General features: G+C 36.3%; 3 protein-coding genes across 3 annotated transcripts; 1 reads left to right on the top strand and 2 right to left on the bottom strand.

Annotated features, from left to right (window-relative positions):
* Nucleotides 1-3672: 3672 nt before the first annotated feature.
* Nucleotides 3673-7430, bottom strand: LOC110682005. The gene is made up of 2 exons (XM_021858203.1): nt 6929-7430; nt 3673-6073 (listed from the first exon to the last, which is right to left on the bottom strand). Exon 2 carries the CDS (start codon nt 6068-6070, stop codon nt 3854-3856), a length of 2217 nt encoding a protein of 738 aa, XP_021713895.1. The 5' UTR covers nt 6071-6073; nt 6929-7430; the 3' UTR covers nt 3673-3853.
* A 291-nt stretch (nt 7431-7721) lies between these two features.
* Nucleotides 7722-13335, bottom strand: LOC110682004 (uncharacterized protein At1g04910-like). Its single transcript, XM_021858202.1, has 11 exons — nt 12523-13335; nt 11977-12073; nt 11704-11771; nt 11037-11125; nt 10778-10955; nt 10445-10573; nt 10119-10255; nt 9426-9639; nt 9130-9314; nt 8295-8390; nt 7722-8160 (listed from the first exon to the last, which is right to left on the bottom strand). The coding sequence occupies exons 1-11, from the start codon at nt 12775-12777 to the stop codon at nt 8043-8045; spliced, it is 1566 nt and encodes a 521-aa protein (XP_021713894.1). The 5' UTR covers nt 12778-13335; the 3' UTR covers nt 7722-8042.
* Nucleotides 13336-16163: 2828 nt separating this feature from the next.
* Nucleotides 16164-22282, top strand: LOC110682003. Its single transcript, XM_021858201.1, has 7 exons — nt 16164-16568; nt 17882-17993; nt 18567-18728; nt 19768-19814; nt 20251-20392; nt 21618-21684; nt 21784-22282. The coding sequence occupies exons 1-7, from the start codon at nt 16347-16349 to the stop codon at nt 21836-21838; spliced, it is 807 nt and encodes a 268-aa protein (XP_021713893.1). The 5' UTR covers nt 16164-16346; the 3' UTR covers nt 21839-22282.
* Nucleotides 22283-24961: the final 2679 nt, after the last annotated feature.

Here is a 24961-nt window from a genome sequence, read left to right as displayed (position 1 = left end):
ATCTCATAGTAAGGGGTTCTAATTCTACTCCATCCCCCTAAATCCCATACCCACCTTACCCCCCTTCCCCCCCAAGATTCACAATCCACTCCTTTTATGAAATGTAAAAATAATTCTAAAGAATACACCAAACAAGTTTAGACAAGTATGGGTTTTAGAATCCATACCTCCCTAATTTGAGATTCCATACCTATCCTTTTCAGTTTAATGAACCAAACGTCCCCTTAGTGTGTCTTTGAAATTGTGCCTCCTTCTTTAAAATCATTTAAACGACCCCTTAATTTAGGCCTTAGAGGGTTAAGCAAACAATTTTAGTGGTGTTTTAAAGTGAATTTTTCTTAGTATAATTATTTAATTTGTTGCCTTTGTGAATTGTGATCATTGTGAAAGTAACCAAATTAATAAGTTGCTGGATGGATTCTTCAACCGTAATATTTGCATGATATATATAATGTTTTATGATACTCCGAGCAGAACTCGAAGTTGGTTTAATTTAATGTCTGATTGTTGTTCATGGTTGTATACCCTTTTGAAAAATTTTATTTATAAAACCACCCTTGGATGCATGTACCTCTGTGCATTTGAGTGTATATAAAAGGCGCTAATACTCTTTGGATGTATAGATTTAGTTTTCTTTGTAATATGGAATTGGCAAGGAAGCCAAAATTTGAGGCCATTCAGCCTCAAGAAGTGTCAGATAGTGTTGAACTTCAGTTCTGCTTTGTGAATGCACCACCACACCGTCGCACACCTCTTGTTAAACATGGAAAAGCCAGATTTACGAGCCCATTCGCAATGACATGAAATTGACATCCGCATGAACCTTAAGGCGAAACAGGTTGAACTAAGACTATGCCTAACACCACAAACATTAGCAACCTTTACAAGTGTGCTAGCTATGTTCAAGCCTTCATGTTGGGGTTTGAACCTGAGCAAGTAAGGGATGTTTTTCTCAAGTATGATTATTTTCATATGTCTACAATCGATATCCTGGATGTCAAGCGTACTCTTAAGGGGGATCACTTGACTCAAGCCATTGGAAGGATTTGTGGGAAAGGTGGGAAGACCAAATTCATGATTGAAAATGCTACTAAAACTAGGATTTAGGCCGAAACCTCCAAAATTTCTCAAAAAGCGTGGATATTAGCCTTCAATTTTGTAATTTTTTGACTTTTTTTCGCCCGGATATAAAAATTGCCGAAATGCTTACCATATTACCAAATACCCTCCGGGAGTCCAATTGAGTGGGTGGAACCATCCAATTTGTCTTTAAACGACCAATTTACTGGTTTACAACTTACACCAATTTCATTAATTCAAGTCTACCCCGAATATTTATGACAACAAATAAAAATCATACATGGTTCCAAACGACATTATATGACCCCTATTCCCTAGAATTTCAAGACTTTTCGACACTGGGCCCCGAAGACTCCAAAAATTCTCAAAAAACGTGGATAATAAATTTCAATTTTTGAATTTTTTGACTTTTTTCACTCGGAAATAAAAATTGCCAAAATAATTACCATGGTCTCTAATACCCTCCGGGAGTCCAATTGGGTGGGTGAAACCATCCAATTTGCCTCTAAACAGCCAATTTACCGGTTTACAACTTACGCCGATTTCATTAACTCAAGCCTACCACAAACATTTATGACAACATATAATGATCATATATGGTTCCAAACGACATTATATGACCTTGAGATTAATCCCCTAAAATCTAAAGGCTTTTCGACACTGGGCCCCAAAACCTCCAAAATTTCTCAAAAAGCGTGGATATTAGCCTTCAATTTTGGAATTTTTTTACTTTTCTTCGCCCGAAAATAAAAATTGCCGAAATTTTTACCATGGTCCCTAATATCCTCCGGGAATCCAATTGGGTGGGTGGAACCATCCTATTTGCCTTTAAACGACCAATTTATCGGTTTACAACTTGCACCGATTAAAATAACTCAAGCCTACTACAAACAATTATGAGAACATATAATGATCCTATATGATTCCAAACGACATAATATGACCCTGAGATGTATCCCCTTAAATCTCAAAACTTTTCGACATCGGGCCTCGAAACATCCCAAATTTCTCAAAAAGCGCAAATTTCAATTTTGGAATTTTTTTACTTTTTTTTCTCCCGGAAATAAAAATTGCCGAAATGTTTACCAAGGTCCCTAATATACTCCGGGAGTCCAATTGGGTTGGTGGAACCATCCAACTTGCCTTTAAAAGACCAATTTAATTACCGGTTTACAACTTGCACGGATTTCATTAGCTCAAGTCTACTACGAACATTTATGACAACATATAATGATCATATATGGTCCCAAATGGCATTATATGACCCCGAGATGTATCCCCTAAAATATTAATACTTTTCTACACTAGGACCCGAAACCTCCAAAATATCTCAAAAAACGTGGATATTAGCCTTCAATTTTGAAAATTTTTGATTTTTTTTTTCGCTCGGAATTAAAAATTGCCGAAATGTTTACCATGGTCCCTAATACCCTCCGAAAGTCTAATTGGGTGGGTGGAACCATCCAATTTGCCTTTAAACGACCAATTTACCGGTTTACAACTTGCACCGATTTCATTAATTCAAGCCTTCCACAAACATTTATGACAACAAATAATGATCATATATGGTTCCAAACGGCATTATATGACCCCGAGATGTATCCCATAGAATTTCAAGACTTTTCGACACCGGGCCCCGGAACCTCCAAAATTCTTAAAAAGTGTGGATATTAGCCTTCAATTTTGGAATTTTTTGACTTTTTTTCACCCAGAAATAAAAATTGCCGAAATGTTTACCATGGTACCAAATACCTTTTGGGAGTCCAATTGGGTGTGTGGAACCATTCAGTTTGCTTTTAAACGGCCAATTTACCGGTTTACAACTTGAATCGAATTACCGGTTTACAACGGCCAATTTAATTAACTTGCACCAAACCCGACTTGAACCGAAATTGACCCAAACCCGTTTTTACTCGTCAAAACCCGAATTTAACCCGACTTGTTACTAACCTGACCTGAATTCAACCCGACCCGAAATTAACCCGACTTGTTATTGACCTGACCCAAATTCAACCCGACTTGTTATTGACCTGACCCAAATTTTACCTTACCTATTACTTACCCAACCCAAAAATTCAACCCGATTTGTTACTAACTCGACTCAAAATTAACACGACTTGTTATTGACCAGACCTAGATTCAACCCAAATTGTTCCTGACCCGATTTCAAATCACCTTAAATGCAATTTAGACCACCTTATTATTGTTGATTAAAGCATTTTGTCTTGAGAGACCAAGTTGGTCCAGGCCAGCAAAATAAAGGAGCATCATCCTCAAATTTAAGGTTAAATATAGTATATATTTGTTGTATGGTCAAAGGAGATAATTATCTTCCTAAATTATAGATTATAGTTCCTTAGTATATTGTCATATATATTATAGTCAAAGGAAATAATTAGCTTGATAAAAATGATAATTATCTATTTATAGTTAGTTGAACATGAATATGACCTGACTTGGAAATGACCCGACCTGATTGTAACCTGTAAATTATTGACTTGAACATAACCCGACTTGAATCCAAGAATGACCTAACTTGGAAATGACCCGACCTGATTATAACAGTTGTTTATTACCTTAATGTGTTTTCATCATCCATATGATATTCAATAAGTAAACGTAGGAAGAAATTATAAAATATTACATTATGTAGAAATACTAGGCAGTTTATCTTTTTGATATGAAAGAGATTTTCATGTTTGCAACTTTGAAAAATAAATGCTACATTGTTAACATACATATACATAATTGATACAAATAAAATGAGACACTTTCATTTCTTCAAAATCATCTTAGCTGCAGCAAAACTTTTTGTCCTATAATTTCCGAGCCTGGCCTTTCCTTTGTTGGGCACCTTCACTCTGCCTCTTCCCCCATGAATTTTCGGCCACCAAAGCAGTTTTTTCCCCTTCTTTTTACCCCCATGACGACCACTTCCAAGCCCCTTGAAACCATTCTTCACTTGTTTAGGTTTCTTAGAATGCCTCATGTGCTTCATTAGCCCACTTACAAGTGCATAAAAATGTCCTGGTTGTTTCCTCTTCACCAAAGTCTTGACCTCAGATTTTCTTGGCTTCTCTGACTTTAGTTTCTGACGATGATTGGCATTTTTTGTATGATGAAACATCTCTCCAAGTCGTTTCCAAAATGATCTAGCATGACGTGCATCGGATTCATCCCTATAATGATGGTGGTGGTGATGGTGATGGTGGTGAAAAATCATCCCTAGCTTCTTTCCAAGTCTCCTCAATCTCCCTTTCCTTTTTCCTCCTTCCTTTTGTGGGTCCCACTTATGTAACCGTTCTGAACTCATTTGGCTCGAGGATTTTGCATCAGAGTAGTCATCTCTACTGTTAGAATAGGAAGAAGTATCATTGTATCCTGAAGTGATAATATCAGTGTATCCAGGCTGTTCTCTCATCCTTGTTGAGTGGCTCACTTTCTCATGCAGTGGCTCACTTTCATCACTATCATAACTATCACTTCCTGATAATTCATAACTCCCACTCAAAGAAGACGGCGAGCCACTTTGTTGAGTTGTTGAGCCAGAAGAAGTGCATGAATTCCAACTCGTTTCCTCTGAGATTTGATCATGAGGTGCAACCTTGCTGTGCAAAGGCCCCTTAATACTTTTCCTGATTAGACTATTTCTGTTAAAAGAATCCCTAGACCTGATCATCTTCGATGATTGGCCCATTTCTTGTGCAATTCTTCCACTTGTATGACTCTGACTCCATTTCTGATGAGGAGGACGCGCATTACTTGTTCTGTTATGTCTCATGGAACTTGTAGACCCCGCAGATGGAACATGTGTGCAGGGCCTCAATGTCGCTTCTCTTTTAATAGCCTCTCCACAATAGGACTGATGTGGCATGAGGCTCAAACCTTGTACATGTTTTGAGGCATGACTTGAAAAAGATTCATTCCTACTCAATTTACCTTCAAGTGACTCAGGTCTACCAAAGACGGCCTTAAACATAGGCCCAGGAACCTGGCTGATTGACTGAACATTTGAATTCTTCACCAACTCTACTCCATTCATTCTATCATCACTTTGAGCTGATACCCAACCTGACGGTTTATCAACCAATCTATGCGTCACATTCGAGCATTTGATCTCACCTCTCATAGGATCAAAATCTCCATTCTGATAAAGCATCTGTTGTCGCATACCATCACCATGACCTACAGAATCAATATTCCTGCTCCATTTGACCTGAGAAAGATCTGGAGAGTTGCCTTTTCTAACCATTGGACTCCCTTGGTTAAAAAACATATTTTCACCAAATACAGCCAAATTGTCAGTGAGGCGTAGCTCATTTGTTGCTACCAAGTCTTTTTCCTTGCGTAAAGGATTTGCTGAACTTGAGATATTGGGCATAACCAAATCATCAACACTCTTTTGGTTTGATGACTGGTCAGTTTTAACAAGCTTTTGAAGTGATGGAATAAGGGACTCAATTCTGCTTATTGCATCCTCAATTGCCTTGGAAAAATCCACAGACGAATCCACTTCTTCCTCATCACTTCCCTTATTATTTCCATCTAAAGGAAACAAACCGGCATTGTTCAAGTTCATTCCAATTCCAGAAGGTGATGTTTTCCTTGGAAATTCATGATGATTCTTAACAAAAAAAGAAGGCTGTTTTGTTTCAGAGCCTTGAACAAACTTATTCACCTCATGACTTTGAAATGTAAAGTTTTGTGGCCAACTAACAAAAGGGACATCTCGCTTTATTGATGAATTCTCATCACTGAGGCCTAGATTAATCTGGTTAGTAGCATGAAAACTGGGCTGTGATTCACAAAATCGACAGCGTTTCCTACTGATTTGTGGCTCACTATGGGAACTGCTTGGTGTTGATGGAGTGGAAAAGTTAATTTGGGGACTTAACCTTGTAGTTAACTCCTTGTCCTGCAGTAACCTTGGGCTATGCTGTAATGTTTGTTTGGAGGGCAGAACACCAACTATACTGGATTCGGAAACCATCCTCTATAATTTTCCAAAAGATAAAAAACAGAAACGAATAGATTCAGATTCAAAGTCTGTCTGGTAAAATTATGCAGATGTATTAATAGATTATGATCCAAAGAACACCAAGCTAATTCTCGCTAGTATAAACATCATAAGCTACCTTGCCAAAATAGAATAAACAAACTGATGGTTTTTTTTTTTAATGAAATTATATTACTGCATTTTTCAGGTTCTGTAGAGGTATCAAATGAGTGATGATTGATGAATGATGATCAGTTGTACTCTCATTGTTGTTCTGCTTAGTACTATGGTCAGTTTTCTACATACCCTCTTCATTTCTATATTTTCTTTGTGCGTGGTATTTGTTATATACACCCGGGTGTACCATACACCCAACTAACCAACGTTAGTTTTTGCACTTCATTTGATGATGAAAGAAAACAAATAAACAATCATCAAAATGTGAACAAAATACTAATGGTGTACGATACACCCGGGTGTACATAACTTTAAGTGCTTTGTGCGTGTGTACACCAGAATTTTATCCAACATTGAATTGCATAGCCTTTATAATATTCACCCTTACAATCTTTCTATATAACGCAAATCAATTCATGCATCAGTTTGGAAGGGGAAAAGGACGCAGAACACTCTACTTATAATCAAAACTTGTGAATTTCAAGCATCATAAACTATCCCAGCACACCAAAATTGCAATTTTCATCTTATAATCAAAACTTATGAATTTGCATGTAATTTCTCTAAAAACTAAAATCAGAATTCAATTACAACAAAAATAAAAAACTTGATTTTGATAGATTCTTGAAAAATATGTAAATAAAATTAAAAGAACCATCATAAATCAGAGATTACCTGAAATTGGAAGCACGATTTCGATTATACCCAAGATCACGATCAAGACAACCAATGAATTTCTGATGAAATTGCGCAACACATCAACGAATTTGCTGCTATGGGAGGATGAAACTCAAGGATTGATTTTGTGGGTGGGTGGTTTTTTTTTTTTTTTTTTTTTTTTTTTTTTTTTTTTTTTAATTCTTTGGCGGTTTCAAGCTTAATGTTGCCCAAAATTTTACAGTTTTTTATTTTATGTTGGCGGCAATAATAACCTACATACAATTGAAACAAAATTATATTTGCGGAACTTAAATTATTTTTACTAAATTTAAATTAATTTTACTGAATTGAAATTATTTTTACTGATTTTCAATTATAATTCTTGTTTAAGAATACTGAATTTGCTAAACAGAAATTATTTTTACTCAATATTTTTTTTTTAAGTGAAGTGAACCGGTAATTAAATTACGCTCATAATAATCTTTTCTTTTGGTTATGATGTTTCACAATCTAAGAATGTTATATACTTACATTATTCTTATTACCTTGTTTTAGTGCCTAAAATTTCGAATTTTACATTATTCTTGAGAAATAGCATAGGCATGGGTGGTTCTTGCTCTGATTTTATGAATTACAATGTAACTACTTTTTTAAAATTAAAATTCAAGCATTAGCTGCATAGCTCCTTCAAACTTTTTTTTAAAAAAATTCTTTTGCTAAAAGAAACACTCAATAAGCATAACAACTAGAAGTATATTCAATGCATGAATTAAACATCAAATATCGTTTATATCAGGAAACACAAGCATAACGAATAAAAAGCTCGAGAAGCTAATTTAGTAGCTGATGATGCCGCAATCAGAATGTAAAATGTACAACATTAACCCAATTTAGAGCCCTAATCCTCTAAATGATGTAATGAAACAAAAAGAATTACCAAAAAAAATGATAACAAAATTGTAGATATATATTTTTACAACAAAGGGAAAGTAACATATATCCTAGCTCATTTTTGCACATTCGTGACAAGGACATAAGGTGAAGCCATGCCCAAAAAAATACTCTGGAGTCATAAAACCATCAGCAGATTCACAAAAAAGAATTCATGTTAAAGTTGCAGCAAATGATCCTATGACTTGCATATGCATTCTGGGTACGGATTCTGATAAAATGATTCTTCAAACCGGAATCGTGCTCTGCCCTTAATTCCTGGTGGAGGGACACTCCTTTTCCTTGGAGCCCCTTGCCTATAATGTAAAAGAGAACGAGAGTGTGACACTTACCAATATTGGCACGATATATAAAATTATGTCGCAAGGAGAAAGTATGGCTAATGGCCTACTTCCTAAACACAACTGAAGTATAGCTCTTTTAATCTTACCTATTCCTGTGCATCCTTTTGACAATATTGGATACGGATGGCCCTTCCTGTAGTTTTCCAGAATCCAACTTATCGAATACTTCAATTAGACCCTTCCTGCAGAAAACAGGTCAACATATGATATTAGAAAACATAACAAAATTAATACACAAGATAGAACATTTGACATCACTAATCGATTTGTTGTCTATATTAATACACAAGCATTCAGGCCTCCTGACAACTGTATGCAGAAATGAATAGTATCATCCACATATGCAAATAGATATAGAAACCCCTTCTTCTCCCAAATCCCAACCTAAACCTTCACAACAGGCCACCACCTCCCCCCTAAAGAATGTCAATCCAAGGGACCTACCACCAAAGTGAAAAGGAACGGATGGAAGATTGTTATGGTTTACAATCTCACTACTTCACTAGTGTTGACCCCAAATGGCCTCCTATGTTGGCAATTCATGAGAGTATTAACTAGATAAGAAACAGAATAGTTATTGACAGTAAAAAAATACTTTTGACCACCAACTTGACCGGCAAACTATGAGAAACTGCAACTTCTTTACGTTTCAATAGTCGTTACTTCAACAAAACAACAGATACGACATTCCCCAACAAACCAAAGAAACAATAGGGCTTCTCTACCTTCAAATAAAATCTTCTGATAACTTTTGGTTCTAATAACTGGAAATTTTATTTGGAAATATGGTTCTAGTTTCAGGATAGTTTAGCAAACCATCTTATGGTTTGATTACCCTAAAAAAAAAAAAAAAAAGAACTCCATCACAAGCACTAAGGACAAATAAAGACACATTGGTATTTCAAACCAGCAGCCAATTACCTGTCAGGCGTAATTGTCTTTCTGTGCTCCAGGAACCGCCTATGACCCTCAACTGCTCTTGCCATGTTCCCTGAATGAGAAGAAATGAACACATCGCTCTCCACAGAAATGATATAATCAATAGCAGCAGCTTGAGTAGCATGATGGGAAAAAGCTCCTAATTCATCTTGGGTAGCCAGCATTTCCTGCCAACAAAAAACTAGCTAATGATGGAATCCAAGATAGCTTCTCCACAAATGTCCTAAAAAATGTAGGGGGTCGATTAACAAGGAAAAGCATGTAATTTTAGTGCATACTTTAAAAATCACATTAGGAAATCGCAAAGTCAGCTCAGCCAATCGCTTAGCACCTCCATAAATCTCTCCGGCAGCAATATAAATTAACGTTGACGGAGGATAACCAAGAGCCTTAATAAAGATCCCAACCTCTCTGGGTGTAAGTGGACAAAGGCCTGCATTCCTCTGCTCTGTGGAGTTTATTTTCTTTACTTTCCAGTGGTGTGTGTTCTCCCTGACAATTTTGGGCAGAGAAGCATCAGTTTGTTATGTAAAAAAACATGGGAGGTTGTTAAATCTTCCATGTAATAGTGGTGGTGTGAAGGCTTATTGATACACACCACAAACATCAGTTGACATGAAAACTTTTCTATTCATTTTTGCATCCCTCCGAACCTAATCAGGTTCTACAAATCGGTTCATTTAGGTTATGTCCATTATGTTGCCTTTTCTATTCATTTTTGTATCCCTCTGAACCTAATCAGGTTCTACAAATCGGTTAATTTAGATTATGTCCATTATGTTGCTTTTTGCAGATTACTGCTCCTTAGGCAGCAAATTTGGGAAAGTCTATATTTTGCCAGTCCTTGTCTTGAAACTAAAGCTCCATTTACGACAAACCAGAAGTGCTTCTAAGCATTTCTTGCAGTAGATTTAGACTTTGAAGCATATGCTTCATATACATTTGGTGTTTGCAAATATAAATATCAGTACCTCATATTCCTCAACTCCTCAGATTCTGCATCAGAAAGACCATAGGTACACCCAGTAAAAGCAAGCATGTCCTTCTCATATCTAAGATGAAGAGCAATGTACTGACCCTCACGTGACCTTAGCCGCTCCACAAGCCTCTGTGGTGTCACTGCCATAAAGTCAGAACCTGATTTAAAACATACCCCATAGTGTGCCTCTTGAAATCATTCTAAAGGAAACACTGAAAACATGGAAAGCTCTTGCAAATACTAGAAGTTCTTTTAATGGCTTTCTCCACAAAATCTGTTTTCTTCAGACAGCAAGGTAAAGTAAACGTAGAAATTCACCTTGCCCAAATGTTCAATAGGGGGAGAGAAATGTAAAGCATGGTATAGAGCACGGCATCGGAGCCTTTGAATGTCAAGAGGCAGATCATTATTTGCAAGCCGAGAATCTGATTTTGCAACATGAATCACCTGAATATCATGACTAGACAAGTCAAATTCCATTATACTTTGGGAAAACACCATCCAGACGGTTTACAATGGTTTGCTTAACTCAAGATACCCCCCCCCCCCAAAAAAAAAAAAAAAAAAAAAAGTTCTGAATATGGAAACAGAATTGCTCATCCAAGTACCACAAAGAAGAAAAAAAAACAATAAATAATTCAAAAGGCCCACCTGATATTCCCTCCACAAATGTGTCATATTCTCATAATAGCTCATCCCTGACCAGGAACCAAAGTGTTTGCGGGCTCGAGGAGCAGATTCCAGCTGTTTAGGAAGTTCCTTCACAATTCTCACATCCTGATGCAAGCTTCTCATGAAATAGAGCTCATCAAATATGTCCCCAAATACACTGATCAAGAAAATTAAAATATGGTAAGAAACCACAGAGCAGAAACAAAGAAGAGCTTTTACAAAGGGCTGCCAAAGAGACCTTGAATCCTGCCAAAATGAACGTTTATCCAGAGTGGGAATCACCAGGGTTGCATTCATAATGCGTGCCACAGCCACCATATCAGCAATCTAGGGACAAGGGTATTTATTACAACAATGAAAAAAAAGCAAACAAATAGAACATGGAAGAAAGCTTAAACAACTTGAAAAAGAAAGCAAATTTCTCAATATGATGGTTATGATTCAGTACAATTCAAGCTTCACTGATTGGAATTTTGCTTCATTTACATCAATATCAATAACAACAAAAGGTACAGGAGTAAATCTGCAACCGAGTAAAATCATGTGCTTATGCTTAATTGTGTGGATATTCAACATTGCTAGATATGCATATATGAACATTCAAATAAATAGGCCAGAATCAGGTACACATCAATACATCATTGCAAAAAATGCATGCAAACTCACACATGTATACTTCAAATACACATGAACAAGAATTTAAGCTCAAGCATGTATGCACTAGCAAAGGTTTTGGTAAATTGCATTCTTTTTCTAGTTAAATTATTACAGGTATTTTCCATCCAAACGGATTAAAACCTATATCTAATAATTTATTGCCAGCATCTTACTTTGGCAAATGAATTCAACAAAGCCGCTATACCAGCTTATACAAATCATAAGAGAAAAAAGCCAAAGTAACTTACACCAGTACGCATTTGATTTAGCCCTCCATTGCTTTTTACAGTCAAATATCTGTTAGATTCCTGAGCAACTGACCATATATGAAAATACAGAACCAAGTTAGTAAGTATATTAGTACGCTTTAATAAGTAGTCAAGGAAATATCCCATTAGTAAACATTGACATGATAGCGATCAAGATCAAAAAGTTTCAGCAGCACTTAAGAATTTCTGTTACAATAATTCCAACTATTACTTTCTTCAAGAAAAAGCAAGAATGACTGCAAAACATTTAACCTTGGTATCTAGCAGTAGGCTTGACACAAGGGCGCAGGTCACGGCTGAAAGTCCGAGCTGGTAAATGCTCATCAACATAGTGCACAGGACTCCTTATCTACAGATAGAAGCAATTTCAGATTACTTAAAACATAGAAAGAGATACCAGTAAACAGTTTATTATTCTTCAGTATCCTTTTTATCATTTGAATGTCAATCTAGAGCACAGGTAACAAATATTACAGTAATTAAAAATAGGTAACATTCATCAACTTTTTATCCCAACTAAAATTTCCAACTTCAATAACATAGACAATCTACACAGATTTACAGCAAATTGAGCAGACCTCATCACATCTAATCATCTCCCGAACCCCAAATGATCAAAACCCCAATAATAGAATAATAATGATTAATGAAACAAAATCAACATTCATTCATAAAATCACAAGACAAAACAACCCCAGAAAGGCAGAAATTTGAGATTACAAAAAAAGCTCAAGAACACAGAACAATATCAAATTAATTGAAATTGGGGATTACCCATGTAAAAAGAATCAATTTTACCTGCTCAGATTGATGATGAGGGTTAGAAATAGACTGAAAATCATTATTAAAAAGTGGGTTTTGTTCATCTTCTAAAACATCCTTAGAATATAGGAGAAAGAAGAAGATTGAAATAGCAAAAAGAAGAATTATATAGAGAGTGCGAGTTAACAAAGATGATTTCTTGGATGAAACTCTGCCGTTCCGCATCTTCACTGAACTAAGTGACACAAGATTTGGGTTTGATTTCTTTGATTTAGCGCGGTTGATTTGCATGAATTTGCTCTTTCTTTACTTTTTTTTTTTTTTTGGTTTGGCCGACAAAGTTTTCTTAGGGAGGGTAGGGAGGGCAGAATGCTGATGGCCTTAAGTAGGGGTGAATATAAAAAGGACCGGACCTGAAAACCGGCCTGAACCGGACCTGTTGGGACCGGACCTGATCCGGACCTGTAGATTCAGGTCCGCTCCTGGTCCTTGAAAATCAAGGTTTCCGGTTCCGGTCCGGATCAGGTCCAAAACCGGGGTTTTCAGGTCCGGACCTGAAACCCGGGAAATTGTGATTTTTTTTTTTCAAAAATCAAAACAACCCATCCCTGACTTTTCATCTCTAACCCTCATGCCTCAGTAACCCTAAGTTCCGTAACTCCCTCACTCTCTCTGCTCTCAGAGACTCTCGGCCGACACCCTCCCAGCAAGCCTTCCTCCCTCACGCTCTCAGGCGACCACCACGTCCACCAGACACTAGACGCCCACCGCCCTTCTGCACGCTGCATCAGCCACCGCTTGGCATTGTAAGTTTGTTTTGTTTTTTTTAATGTAAATCTAATTATATTCGGGTATTTTGTATTCGAAATAATAAATTTAGTGTGATTATATGATTATTCATGTTTCAATTGGTTATAATGATTGTTTGATGTTTGCATGTTGAATTTCTTTTTTCTTTTTTAGTTCATTTCTTTCAAATTCATGTTTTCTTTTTTTGTTTTTTATTTTTTTTTTTAGTTTAAGTAACTGTTTTCGATTTCATTTGTTTCGAATTCTTGTTGAATTTTGGTTTCTTTCGAATTGTGAGTTTAATTTCTGTTTTTTCTTTTTTTACTTTTGGGGTAGAGGTATTCGGGGCTGGCTAGGGGTGGAGTATCGTGTGGGTACTGATTGTGTTGTTTATGACAAAGATAAGGGAGTATGTACCGCAGTACTGATTGTATTGTTTATGCGTTGAGGCAGGGTGTAACACTTTTTCAACAAGAACAAGGAAAGTGAACTATATAATACGGAGTACTAAGTAATTTAAATTTGTGCGTTGAGGCAGGGTGTAATACATGAATTTTTGGTATGTCCATTGTGCCCTCCTAGTTCTTTGATTCATCTACATACATAATGTTGTGCTCTTGAAATGTCTTAAACTTGAACTTTTTCTTAGCAAAGAACAATCCCTCTGTATGGCTATATATACAGCGTTGTATTCCTCTTATCAATAATCAATACAATCACCTATTAATCCTATACTTTATTCATAATCTCCGATATGCATTAGTGTTGGTTTACTACTCTCTTGCTTCATTTACTGACATGTTTTTGTTTGCTCATTACTTGCTTCGTGTATACTTGATTAAATATTTAGAAATAGATACGCAGATGCTTTTTTGCCATTCATTTTCCATTCTTTATATGCCTACTTAGATTTGGTTTTGTTAGGAGTTTCTAGTACACTCTTACAGTCACTATCATATAATTTTCTGTTGGCAAATTGAATTTTACACCTTGATGATCCTGGACTCAAATTTTCCTTGTTATGCTCATTATTTTTCCCACTCTTTTTTGTTGGCGAGAGTGATTTTTATGCTGTTATTTTACCAATAAATGTTTTTGTATGTCATCAGTTGGCTGTTTTGTAATTAACTACTCTGTAATGCAGAGGATCTTGCATCTCTAAACATAAATGGCCTTTCTATTCTATATGGTATGATATACTTCATATATTTTTACTACTTGTTGGTAAATTGCTATTAGAAGATCGATACTTCTTGTAGTTTGGATGCCACCATAAGCTGCATTGGTTATTATCAGATACTAGGCTCATTGCTGCTCTTATCTGTTCATCTATTTCTGTTTATGCTGCTTCTATCATTGATACTTGTAAAACATTCAGTCTGGTCTCAGGGCGACTACTTGTAACTGCAAGTCTGCAACCAAGGCTGTTATGTACCCTTGCAGGCCTTGCCTAAGTGGCTGGCTAGTTGAGGGAGGAGGGAATCTGTGCTTTTTTCTCACTGTCAAGATTGACAGATTTTGACTACAGGATATGTTAACCTTGGCATGCTTGAAGATTATCATTAATGCTGCCAGTTCACACTACTAAACACTGGGCCAGTTCACACGAAGTTGTTTTTGTGGACTCATTAGTGTGAATCACGCAATCAAAGGGAAAATAACTCGTCAAAATTCAAGTTGTCTTTGGAGAATTTATGTATTTCTAGTATTTGACGCCTTAGAAACTTTATGTAATTTTATGAATTATTTGTTAATTTTACAAGGTTTGTATTTTTGGTGTTTGAAAATTGGGGCTTTATAGAATTTATGTAATTTTGTGATTGATAATTTGAGATTTTATGTAATTATTAAATTATGTAACAGGTCTAAAAATCACAAAACAGGTCCATATGCAGGTCCAATAGGTTATGTATTAATAATAAAAAAAAAACGAAAAAAATACAAATCAGGTCTGTTCAGGTCCAAACCCGGATTGGACCTGATTTTTCAGGTCTGACCCGGAACCGGACCTGTTGAATCAGGTCCGGTCTCCGGTCCTCAAAATCCCTTGATTCAGGTCCCGGTCCCAACAGATCCGGTCCAGGTCCGGTCCGGTTTTGGACTGGTGTACACCCCTAGCCTTAAGACCGTGTGGTAGTGACTAGCGAGAGTGACCATGTACGAGCAGGTGCTAAGGTGAGCGTCTCAAAGCTGAGTTTTTTGTTGGACACGCTAAGTAGGTGTCAATTTGGATGTTTAAGTCGGGTTCGCCGGTTCGGTGCAGTCGGAATAGATTTGTGGGAGTTTTTGTTGGGCATTCTAGCTTGATAGGTGTTAATTCGGGTGTCTTTGTTGAGTTCGGTGAAGTTATAGAGGGTTTTTTTTAGTCGGTTTAATATCGAGTTAGTTTTACATCTCTACATGCACATGATGAGAGTACCAAAAATCTTTGAACATCTATTATGATAATTTTTTATGATTGATTGAATCATGCCTCGAATTTGTGATATATTGTAGGTTAGTATTACACTAGTCGAATTTTTATGAATTTCACCAACTAATCTCCAATCCTAATCCAACCCTCTAATCCTCAATCTTTTATTCCCATAACCCACGTATCAAACTATATATATATATATATATATTGAAACCAAGGAAAAGTACCATAATCAATCAATGGAAAGCTTGTCCATAAGTACATACGGGGAGATGGACGGGGAATAATAATTTTCCCAAACTTGTTCATCTCCAAAAGGCACTAATCTAGCTAAGTTATGAGCAACAAAATTATCATCCCTTATTATATGAGACATGAAACAAATTTAAGATTGACTATTAATTTATATTTCTCTAAAGATTTCCGTATTATAGTTTTAATTTTAATACCGTTAATTTCAAAAACCAAAGATGAATTGAGAATTATCAAGTAGTTTATACATAGTATAAAGGAATGATTCTTAATTAAAATGGAATACTAGAATTGCATCTTAGGATTTCATAGGTCACACACCTTCTTCCCCTTCAAAAATCAAACGACAATATAGACTGTACTAAGGCAATTCCTCTAGCTTCCCGGGTTCGAGGACTGATCCATGAAAATGGGGTTTGATTTGGAAGAATTTCAACCCATTTTCGGCGAAGCAAAACCTGAGTTTGAAGCTTCTGCTACCTTTAATGGCGATGGAGTTCCGGCTTTGAACCCATTTTTGTTCAGGGTTTTTGCAGTTGACTCCTCTCACCTCGCTTTTCATGTCACTGATTTTCGTTCCTACACTTGGGAGGCTCTTCGCTCTGTTCACCAACTCGATGACATGGTATTGATTCTTTTTTCTTCCCTTTTATTTTTTCAGAATTAAAGCTGCAAAAATCCAAACTTGTGGAACTTTTCTGGGTATATTTCTAACACTTTTCTTTAATTAAACCCCAAAAAGTTTTTTTTTTTTTTTTTTAAAAATAACCTACTGTGATGAAATGGGGTTTAAGAAATGGGTTCTGATATCATGTCCTTGATCGTTGTATGTGAAATTTGGCATTTTTGGGGCATTTTTCAGAATTTTATATACCTGTTAATACTTGTGGAAGTTTTCTGGGTAAAATTACAGCTAATTTTTTGGATGAAACCCTAAAAACCCTGTTGTGATGAGGTGGGTTTAAGAAGTGGGTTCTATAATCATGTCCATTGATCATTGTATGTATAGTTGACAATTTTGGGGGTGTTTTTTCAGAATTACATATGCCTGTATATTTTTATGTTGTTCAAATGCTATAATTATAACACTGAAGTATAAGGATCACATTGCTCCATATAGTTTGTTGCGGTGTTGAATTAACCCTCTTAACCTATGATTATAGCTAGTTATATCATTTGTTGTTAGGCAAATTGATTCCAAAATGTATCGATTTTACCAGATATTGGCGAATTATCGATATAGTTTGTTAAGGGTTTTATATATAAGTAGTATACTTTTAGGGCTAGAAAATTGGCAATAAAATTTTTTGGTGGTACTATAAAGACAATGGTTATGAGTTGTACATAGTTTAGAAAAGACATTATGAGTTGGACATAGTTTAGAAAGACATTATGAGGTGGACTTTGGTGAATTAAGAAGGCAGTATCATAAAAATATACTAGTATAAGAAGATAGTATCAACAAAAGTACTCCGTGGAAGGGAAGCCTCGGTTATTTGGTTTTTTTCTGTGAATAAATTAAGGAAGCAATTTGTTATGACTTATGACTAAATTTGAGGTCGTAATCTGTCACTATTGTTTATTATTGTGTTTCTTGCAGATTTCACTGTTATGGGTAGGACTTTGGTTCAATATCCCACTTGTACATAATATGTCAGCTATAGGGAATTAGGAAATCCTAAAAATATTGTCACAATCGTTTTTAGATATTCTGTCCTTTCTAATCTGTACGACCTTTTGTCCTGCTGCGAGAGTAGAAAAGTTTATAGTATCTTATTTGAATATAGCACATGATAGAGGAATTTTTGGTAGTTTCTGCTCTAATTCCTCTAGGTAGTGTGAGATTCGACATATGAGTTTACGTGGATTAAAGTTTAATGCCTCTCATGATTTTTCACTGTTTCATTATTCATGCTAACTTGTTTTATCTATGTGCAGAGAGATAGCATAGGCATCAGTGGTTCCTGTTCCGACTTTATGAATTATGTAATTGCTTCTTTAAAATCAAAAGATGTGAAGCTTATTATGGATTGGCAGCCTAAATTAAGTGGTAATCCATCTCTACCCTTTTCTGTTTCACAAGAGAAATTTGTTTCAGCATGGCTCCTTTAATTTTCTTTTGTTATAAAGAAAAACTCAGTGAATTGCTGAAGCACTAACTTTTTTTTTTATTGAACCACCCATACTAATAAAGTAAAATGAATTCCTTCTGCTTTCTGTTCCTTTGATCCTTTTACACGCCTACACTTTCTCCTTTGTAAATGTTTATTGAATTGTGACTTACCAATTATTGTTCTCTTGATAATTTTTTTATTAGTCAAGTTTTGTGGATTGTGCCTTACCAATTTTCTTGGGATCTGAACTTATGATGCTGACAAGAACATGCTGTCTTTGTTACATCAGTAGCATTTTTCCAGGATGTTTCCATTTTTCATAAGATTGTTGCCGGGCTAGCTTGATTTGTTCCCCATAATTGACTGAATTTTCTAACTATGTGATTTATAATTATATTATCTATGTGTGATCCGACATCTGATTTATCCTCCATATCTGCTTCATACTTCTTACAACTTTTGATCTTGACTCAAGCTGCAAAAATATTGTCAATTTTGCTTCGTTGTAGGGGTTACATCTGCAAAGTTGATTGCTCGTAAAACTAAAGGAATGCCCTTAATATCTATTTCACTTACTAAGCTTGGACCTTCTTCTGCAAGTGGAGTTGTGGAAAATCTGTCGTTGGAGCTCTACAAGGCATACAATATCCTGCAAGATTCTTTTGTAAAAGGTTATTTCTGCTCCCATTTGCTATTTAATACATCTCAGAATTAAAACCTGAGGGATTATACTTCAGTTCAAGTCTACAGGCCAAGCCTTTTAACTTTAGTTAGTACTAACTATGTGGTGGTTTGTCGGAACTTTGAATTGGAATCAAATATGAACTTGTGAGACTAGAATTCTGAATCAAATTGAGGGGAAAGAAATTTGCTCCTGAAATTTGCAATGTCTAAGCAGTAAGCACGACTGGAAAGGTCCTTATTGAAGAAGCAAAGAAAAGACAGACATATAGTCATGAACATTTTTTGTATCTAGGTGCCTGACAAAGCTGCTTGAAGGTAGTTGGTGTTACCCATACCTGTAGGTTGAATGAGCATTGTTTTCTAATATTCTGAGTTGAGTTCCGCATTTTAAAAATTGTTTACTTCTATTGTGAGTTGAATTCCGCACTTGTATAGCTAGGAATTCAAATAACTTCTAACTGAACCACAGAGCCTCAACCCCCCCAAACCCCAAACAAAGGAGGATAGCCTTATAGGATTGGTGACGTAGTATCCATGAAAAAAATGGTAATATCTGCATATATAGTGATATTTCATCTTCCGTTTCTCCTTCTATCTTGATTTGTGAGAGTAAGTGTATCTTGCATCTAGTGTTTAAATGATTATTTCTTTTTCATTTTGATCCCAATTTCCCAAAAGTGTCTTCCTCGAGGCTGTTTGTAAATCTGGGAGATAGCTTTGCGCCTTTGTGAAACATTACCTCTGCTATACTTGGAAATCGGTAATTCTATATAGACCCTTGATTGGAGCATATAGATAAGTAGTACCGGACTACTAAAAGGAAGTGTGTAATAAAGATGGCATGTTTTATCAAGCTCATTGGAACTGATAGGTGTAACATTATTTTTTGGTTGAGAAGTATGCATTACAATGTTATATTGCTATGAGAATCTTGAATATTTTTTTTTGCTTTCATGTTTGCTTGTCAACTTCATGCTACACTTTTGTTCAACTGTCATTAAACAGTTGGTTTGAATGTTTATCCAGAGCAAGAGCGCTGCTGTCAATTGACCCAGATGATTTCTGCAGAAAAGGTATTTTAGTTTCTTTAGTATAACCAATAGTTCATAATATATCTTTTGCTGCATTATCTGCTTCTTAGGATTCCTGACTAGGTCATGGCACTCATTGGTCACGTTGTCATTGCTAATTTTTGGTTTCATTCATAGCTGCACTGAATGCTTATAGTCCATGTTAAAGGAAGATACCATAAATCCTGGATTTTGAAGGCTGTTGATAATTATTTTACTTTTCTTTTGCTGTATAGTCTTATTCAAGTTTCAAGCATTGCTTCTCATCCAGATTGTAATGTTCTTTGTGCCAATTGCTTACCTCAGTGGATGTGGATGAATTAACATTTGCATTGGCTGGCATCATATGTTGTGGGATCTGCATCAATCTCCCCCTTTTTTTATTCTTCTTTTTTTTTTTTTTCTTGGACCATCATATACTTTTCTCCTTCCCATATAGGAAAAGAGCCAAGCAATTAAGAGGAAGCTTGATATGATGCAGTCGGACCAACAAAGGCTACAGAAAACAACAGGGAGTGGGAATATAGTTTCTCCTATGTACTCTGACTCTTCATCTGTTACTGCTGCACTGAATTCCTCAGGTATGTAATTTTGATTAACTAATGTTTGTTTTGGAGAGGCTAGTATGATCCTTCCTGTAAAAGTGCAAAACATCTCTTAAAAACTACTTTGGAGTTGTTTGGTGAATATGCATTTCTTGATTATTCCATCATCTATTCCTTCGTCTTGATACTTTTTACTCCCCTAGACAAGCAAATTTTATTCCTATAATCCCATTTTATCTGAATCCTTTTCTTCTCTAAACCAAACATCCATGTGAATATAGTACTGAGTATTAACATGTTTCATTTGGAAAATTTTCATTTCTTTTGTGAATGTAATTTTTTGTTTGATTAGCAGACTCCTCCTTGCACAGTTGACTACATTACTGGGATTTTTTGTCTTCGATCATTTTCCTCTAGCCAAAAAACAAAAAAAAAAAAAAAAAAAAAAAAAAAGGAACCGCATGTCAAAACAAGGCTTTTCAGTTGTTACTTTGGCCTTTTATCTTTGGCTTCCTTTTTCTTGTACTAGGAGTTAGGTGCTTTTGGCCAAGTTTCTCACATTGCTTCACAACTTGAGAAAACAGACATTAGGCCAATTGTTGGGGTGGGTATGTGGGGCATATAATTTATGTTGTTTCTGCTTCTACAGAAGCCTAAAATTAGCTTTGGCAAAGGGGAAATTAGAAGCTCCAAATTTTAGCTCTTCAAACAACTTCACAGTAAGTTGTTTCACCATTTAATGAAATTTTTGCAGCAGACCATAATAAGTTAACCCTGCTCAAACTTACAAATGACTTTCTTTCTTACTCACTTTTCTTTTTTGAATGTTTCTTTTAATTTACACTCAACTTACTATTTTTGGAAATGGTATCTACCACTTTAACTTTCACAAATGATTATGTTTTAATTGTCACTTCGCATTTTACTTATTTTGCTTTCCCTACATCTAAATGCAACATAAATCTCACTCACAGAACTCAGTCACTCACCCCGCCACCATGGCACGCCATTAAGCGTTTACTCTCTTGCTCAAAGCTGGCGAATCTTTAGTAAATGAATAATGAGGAGCACCCAAAAGAAACTTTTTAATTTGAACCATGGAATATCATTTACTTAGCCCTCAATTATGTCGAATAATCTTAACTTGACAAGTATTTATTAAATCAGCCCAGATCTGTAGTTTGCTGTTGTAATTGTTACTTCTGCCTTGTAAATGCTTTGAAAACAAATTTGACTTCTTGTATTCTCTACTTCACCCCAGATAAACAGGCTGTTGCTGAAGGCAAATCTGCTAAAGTTGTTCATCGTGTTGTACCTGCATACCGCAGGTATGCTGTATTTGCCAACGTTGACCTTTTTGCTTTTTTTGTGCTTTACATTGCTGAAAATTTTAAGCTATCTTAATCAATGTCTTGTACTCCCTGCAGAGCCAAAAACAGAGGAGCTGTCCTTTGTGACACTGAAGAGGAAGAAAAGAGCTAATTGTTGTTTGGCGAATGAGGTTTTAGAAAATAGCAGTAGTGTTTTGTAGCTAAATTTTTTTTTTGTTACCGAAGCCTGATAACAAGAAGTTGGTCTTTTTGGGAGTTGAATGACGACGAATGTACAGTCTCTTGAAAGTATGACAACTTGCCTCTCCATATAAAGCTGTTTCCAGAGGAACAAAAAGAAGAAATACATTAGGATGTTTAGGTTCATGGAATGTGTTTATTGTTTAATTGGCTTTGTATATATGCTGATTGCACTTAATTCAGCTCTGTTAACAACTTGTCTTATCAAAGAACCGAAATGTGTATTCTTGTACTCAAAACTTCAAAAGGTACAAATTGATCTCTACATTACTTAGTATTAGGACTTAGGTGAAGCTTTGTAACAATTTGTATACTCTTTTTTTAGTTCAATCTTTGATGAATTCCTTGGGATGTAGTTTTCTTTCTTTCTTTCTTTTATTTTTGTTTTATTTATTTTATTTTATTTTATTTTTTATTTTTTTTAAATTTATTTTATTTATAAACAAAAATCATGTACCTATAGATAGCAATTGTAGTAAAAGGAAGGTGGTACAAATGAACCTCAACAAAATTGACCATAATAAACCAATAAGAGCTTGAAATGCAGGGATAACTTTCCCTTAATTGGAGTCTAACTCAATCAAATTCGAATTAGTTGTATTTATCCAACTCCACCACACAATCTCGCTCTTAAATCCATGGGTGTCACAATCTTGTGCCACATCATCATGGGTAGACATGAAAACCATCAAGTCTCAATATTTTATTACATGACCTCATGTAAATAACCGGTTATTCCTAAAACCTGAGTATTGCAAAATTTCCGCAAAATTTTCTCTCTTCATTATATTATTATTTTTACACTTTCTCTCTCCCATTAACCTACCCCAAAGGTTAACGGTTTTATATGCACTAAATTTTTTTGGAGAATTTATACTATCAATCAATAACTATATACTAAAGGCGTATAAAAAATGACACGTGGCAAAATCTGGTTAAATAATTCAAAAACACTTGCGTGGACCTGGTCCACAATAATATTATTGTGGACCCGAGGTCTATACACACGCAACTGACATTATATTGAATATAGTGACCATTATTTTTAACATAGTAACCTTATTTTTAACATAGTAACCTTATTTTTAACATAGTAACCTTTATTAAAACTACTACAACGTTTAATAATATTGTGAACTTGAAATACGACGCTATTATCCTAATTTTAGCATAGTGGCCTTTATTATTCATATTGATTAGTTTTATTACAAAAATATCCACTTAGGCCTATATATTACCAAAATGATTTTTATTTCAACATAGTGACCTTTTTTTAAAATTATAGTGACCTTTTTTTTGTTTATAAAACAACCATACTTTCTCTAATGTTAGTGGTCCACAATAAATTAGTGTGAACCAGGTCCATTTAAGAATTTATATAAATAATTTCCCTCCACTTTTTCTTTTCCTTTTTTTGTCAGATTATCTTAGGCAATTTTAATACACTATAATATTTTCTTTCTGTTTCGGGGTTTTTTGATGTGTCCTGCGGGAGAGTTACAATTCCAAGAATGCCCTTCGACGCCTGTGCCTGCAAAATCACGAAGACTCCTGGCGGTAGGAGCTCCGCCTCCGACGATCAAGTTAGTAAAGATACGGGAGGTAGAATGCACGTAATGTGGAAGTTACTTCTCGCGTAATGGGAGAATTCTGCAATTAATATTGCTCGGGGTAAGTGTTTTTCTTTTTGAGGAGTATTCAATGTGAACAACAAATGTTCCAACCCCCATTAATGAGGGTCCTTCCACTATTTATAGTGGGGAAGGGATGATTCCCCTTTTTGGGTTTTTAGAGGACACGTGTCAGCAGAGGATTGGAGCCCTGCTGACCAACGGCTGGATGCCACGTGTCACTAGGCCATTGGGCCACGTGTTTAGGGTATTTTTACCCCAAACATTTGCCCCTCACTGGTGCTGACGTGGCAGGGTGCCACGTGGCGCCGGTGAAAGGTTTTTTTTTTTTTTTTTTTTTACTCTTCAGATTCCTTTTGAAGGATGGAAAAGCAGAAGGCGAAGAGTCACGACTTTTCACCTTCTGGGACAAATTCTATAAATAGGAGAAGATGTCCCCCGAGCTCTCATTTACAAACTTTGCCAAATTTCTGAAGATTTGAGAGCAGCCGGCAATTTGAGAGTTGAGAGCATTCGGAGTTGAGATTCGTTGAGAGCAACCGGTCTACAGACCGTCTGGGTCGTTGCAAGCTAGCCAAAGGTTTTCGAGAGGGTAATCAGAGAAACCCAGCCGGATTTTGAACCGCCTGCGTCTTCGCAAGCATCCTAGAGAATTTCCAGATTTTCTTCTAGGTACCGTCTCTATTCTTTCTAGCTTTTTCATGTATTTCCGTTTGAGTCTTTTACTCGCATTTTTGTTCATTGGTCCCATAAGTAGATGGACCCCTTATACCCATACCCGGAACCTAGCTGTGAACTCAGCCGGTTTATTAGTACGGCTGAGTCTAGAACTGGGTCTGCCGCCTCTGTTCTTTGGGACAACCCTTTTTCAACACCCATATCGACCGACTCTGTGTCTGTGCAGGACACAATGGCCAGAATCCGGTCTACTGCCAGAGATCCCAACTACAGAAGTGGGAGCTCAGATGAGCAGCCGCCTGAGGTCCCAGCTTCAGGCGGTGAAGTAGAGCATGGAGAGGTAGAGCAGAGAGGCTCACCCGGGGGCGCTCCTAGCACCCCGGGTGATAGCATTTTAAACGAAGAGAGTGCTCCCCTCCAGGAGACCAGAGAGCAGGTAGGCTCTGATAAGGAGGTCTCCAACTCCCCAGCCGGCTCTGATGCCGGTCATGTTCAAAGTAGCAGTAGCAGCTACTTAACCGAATCTGAGGATAGCGAGGAGGCGGAGAGGCCTTCTTGGGATAATAGGAACGATCCTCTCATGATCGCCGTCTCCTCTAAGGACCGCGAGCTCATGCGGGCTGCGCTGCCAGATTTTATCAAACGGCGGCCGCTGGGGGGTGACTATACAATAAAAGTCCCGGCTGCTCTGGGAACAATATGGTGGGAGGATGGACAACCGAACG

Source organism: Chenopodium quinoa, unplaced genomic scaffold (genome assembly GCF_001683475.1).
Source record: "Chenopodium quinoa cultivar QQ74 unplaced genomic scaffold, ASM168347v1, whole genome shotgun sequence".
NCBI lineage: Eukaryota > Viridiplantae > Streptophyta > Magnoliopsida > Caryophyllales > Amaranthaceae > Chenopodium > Chenopodium quinoa.
This window is presented reverse-complemented; position numbering and strand designations above follow the sequence as displayed.